The sequence below is a fragment of the Bison bison genome, unplaced genomic scaffold (genome assembly GCF_000754665.1).
Source record: "Bison bison bison isolate TAMUID 2011002044 unplaced genomic scaffold, Bison_UMD1.0 scf7180017864388, whole genome shotgun sequence".
Lineage (NCBI taxonomy): Eukaryota > Metazoa > Chordata > Mammalia > Artiodactyla > Bovidae > Bison > Bison bison.
The window spans coordinates 6,304,784-6,308,033 of record NW_011494960.1 but is presented as its reverse complement, the minus strand read 5'-3'; the positions used below and the strand labels follow the sequence as shown (position 1 = coordinate 6,308,033).

General features: G+C 42.3%; 1 protein-coding gene across 3 annotated transcripts in view; it reads right to left on the bottom strand.

Annotated features, from left to right (window-relative positions):
- The window catches only part of HPS5 (Hermansky-Pudlak syndrome 5), a 43,991-nt gene that overhangs the window by 26,224 nt on the left and 14,517 nt on the right, over positions 1 to 3,250 (bottom strand). For all 3 annotated transcript variants that reach the window (XM_010858448.1, XM_010858447.1, XM_010858449.1), the window contains 2 exons: positions 2,283 to 2,495; positions 1,897 to 1,968 (listed from right to left, as the gene is read on the bottom strand). In XM_010858448.1, the coding sequence (XP_010856750.1) occupies positions 1,897 to 1,968; positions 2,283 to 2,495 (285 nt within the window). The remainder of the gene's footprint in view (positions 1 to 1,896; positions 1,969 to 2,282; positions 2,496 to 3,250) is intronic.

Here is a 3,250-nt window from a genome sequence, read left to right as displayed (position 1 = left end):
ACTCCGGGAGTTGGTGATGGACAGGGAGGCCTGGCGTGCTGCGATTCATGGGGTCGCAAAGAGTCGGACACGACTGAGCGACTGAACTGAACTGAGAACTTTCTACGTGCCGAGCACTGTGCCAGCAGTAAAGGAGCTAACAGTGTGGTGCCGGGATGGACATGCACAGTCCAGCGAGACAGGATGGTGAGGCAGGAGCGAACAAAAGTGACAACGGTGCAAGGGAGCGAGCGTCTGACGTGAGCCCCTGGAGGAGTCGGGAAAGCCTTCAGAGCGGCATAATTATACTTAAGCCGAGGGGCAGGCAGAGCCACATCATGCAGGGCTTTGTTAGCCAGGCAGGAACTCTAACGGGAGCTTTAAATAGCTTAACTCAAAGAACTAAGAAGAGAACCAAGCAGACTGTGGCCTTCCCATTAAAAAACATACTCCTGGGTAAGGGACTTGCCTGCACCCCATGCATCACACACAGTCAACAAATGTTTAAGTGTCTATGATGTGCCAGGCATTATGCCAAACACTGAAAAAAACACAGTGACTAAAACAGACACCAAGCCCGCGTGGACCTTACCGTCTAGGAATAAGATAGGCATGTATGTTTGAATATGTAATTATAAACTGTGATAAGTGGCATAAAGAAAGAGTTTTTAATATGCTTCATCTATGGGCAAATAAATAGCTTTCTCCAGTAACTTTCAGAATGAATTATGGATTTATCAAAGAGTTACACTCTTTACAATTGTCTTCCAAATATTTTAGTGGAGGTAGTGCAACATATACATACATTAGTTAGGGGCAGTTAGTTGACATTTCAAGTGTTTTGTTTTTCGTTTTTTTAATTACACTCAAAGAGAGGTTAGTTAGCCTTTGAAAAAACTCAATTGGAGCCAAACTCCAGACTACCCTGTAACAGCTCTACAGAATGTTTCCTGAATCTTCATTATCGATCTTGTTAATTGTTAATTAGGCTAAGGGATATCAGAAATAATATCCTATTGCTGTTGCCTGGAAAATCCCATGGACGGAGGAGCCTGGGAGGCTACAGTCCATGCTAAGGGTCAGACATGACTGAGCAACTTCACTTTGACTTTTCACTTTCATGCATTGGAAAAGGAAATGGCAACCCACTCCAGTGTTCTTGCCTGGAGAATCCCAGGGACGGGGGAGCCTGGTGGGCTGCCGTCTATGGGGTCACACAGAGTCGGACACGACTGAAGCGACTTAGCAGCAGCAGCTGAAATAAGAGAAGTTCAAGACATACAGACTGACTGGAAACCATACACTGGGCACTCCCATGCTTGTAGAACAAGCTGTAAGAACTGGCAAGCCCAGCAGCTAACAGCTCTAAGTGGCACTCTGTGCTACCGCTTAATAGTAGACTTTTTTGAACTTAACCCAAATAGAAAGCTAGCTAAACTCTGACTTTAGAACATGGCTGGCTGGATCCAACTTGAGCAGATCTTTCATGCAAAGCACCTAAAGAACAGGCAGCTGAAATTTCACATTGACAAGAACAAATTCTACAACTACTTTTGCACTTGCTTGCTAAGAAACATACATATGCAGCCGATTTCAGTCTGAGGCTTGCTTTCATTGTTGTATCCCACCAGGGAGGGGAGGTTATGAAAGAATGTGTACCTATAGCTCTGAGCTCTAATTGTCAGATATACCCAACAACTATAAAGTGTGCAAGTGGTTTAGGGCAGTTCAAAAAAGAAAGGGAAGTGTATTTCTATGCTTTTTTTCCATTCCTCTTATATATAGCACTTTACACAGTCATTTCCTGATTTTCTAAAAATGATTTAATACAAAAACGAACTTAAGAAGCTAACTGCCTCTGAACAAGAAACAGATGAAGTTGTTTTTTTTTTTTAAGGATCAAAGAGAGAAACTTACCTAATATGTAAGAGTTTGGGGAAAGACAAAGACTGGGAGGATCCAATCGTATGATCATACTGAGGTTCTGATCTAGGAAGTAAACATGATTCATGGTTTAATCACAGTATAAAAGTATCTTTTTCGATACACAGGAAAATTTCTGCCTACAAAACAAATTCAAGAGCCAGTTCACTGCATTTGCTCTTGTTCAATTTGCTTTAACCATATAAAAAATAATTGATTAAAGAGTTTTAGGTTTCTCTGAATCTTTTAATAAAAATTCTACTTCACTCTTAAAAGGTATGATAAAATCTTTGATGCATATAGAATGTCAGAGGTTTCAACCCTACCCCCACCCCATGTAAGTTCCTCAAATACTTCCTACTGAACATATAAGTCATTACCTTAGATTAATCACAGGAAGAGGTGGTGAGGAGAGGAGTTTCTTAAACTGATGTGTGCTTAAAACTTCTCCATCAAAGTTCACCTCCCACATCCTGGAGCCAGGGCGAGCACAGTATATTAGGGGCTGCTGGCCTGCAGAACACCTTCCCGGGAAGAAACAAGCTCCATATTCTCCATCTCTTTCCTTGTTTCCAATTTTCCAAAATTTTTCTCTAATACCCCCCCACAAAAAGAGAGAAATCATGTTTACTGACAGAAATGTCAAAAGCATTGGACTGCAAATCCACATGGCCATAATAACCGCACCCACAATGTCCTCCCTTTCTTCATATTAGCAATTTACTGGAACGAACAACAGAATGGAAAGATCAAAAACAGGGTTACAACTCTCATTTGCCATTAACTATTTCTGTTACAGGAAGCAAAACACTTCAGGTTAGTATTCAGTTTATTAGCCACAGTCAGAGTTAACGTGAAGGCTCTTTTCCAAAACTAAAGATGAGTGCTCCCAAACCATTTCCTACATCCTTAAATCCTACTGATTGCTCATCTGGTTTTTCAGCTGCCCCGTGGAGGCCACTGATCTACTCTCCAATCCTGTCTCCAGGCCACTCGTCTGTCACAAATACCCAATAAACGCCTCACTCTTTCCTGAAAACGCTAAGTCCCTCTGAAAGTCTGTACCTTGGGACATTCCGTTCCCCTAGGATTACACGAACTAGCTATATAAAAGAACTGCATATACAAAGCTGCCTGAGAACATGGAGGGTGAGGATGAGTATGGCTCTTCCCAAACACTCCTTTATTTTTCATGAGCTAACTCCATCCTTCCTCCTCTGACAGCCTTCTCTGACTCCTACAAGCAGAATTTCAGGCTTCCCATGCCATGTTTTCAAAGCATCCACCGCATCGCATGTGGCAGTGGTGTCTACTTGAACGGGAGGTGCTAGTGGTGAAGAACCTGTCT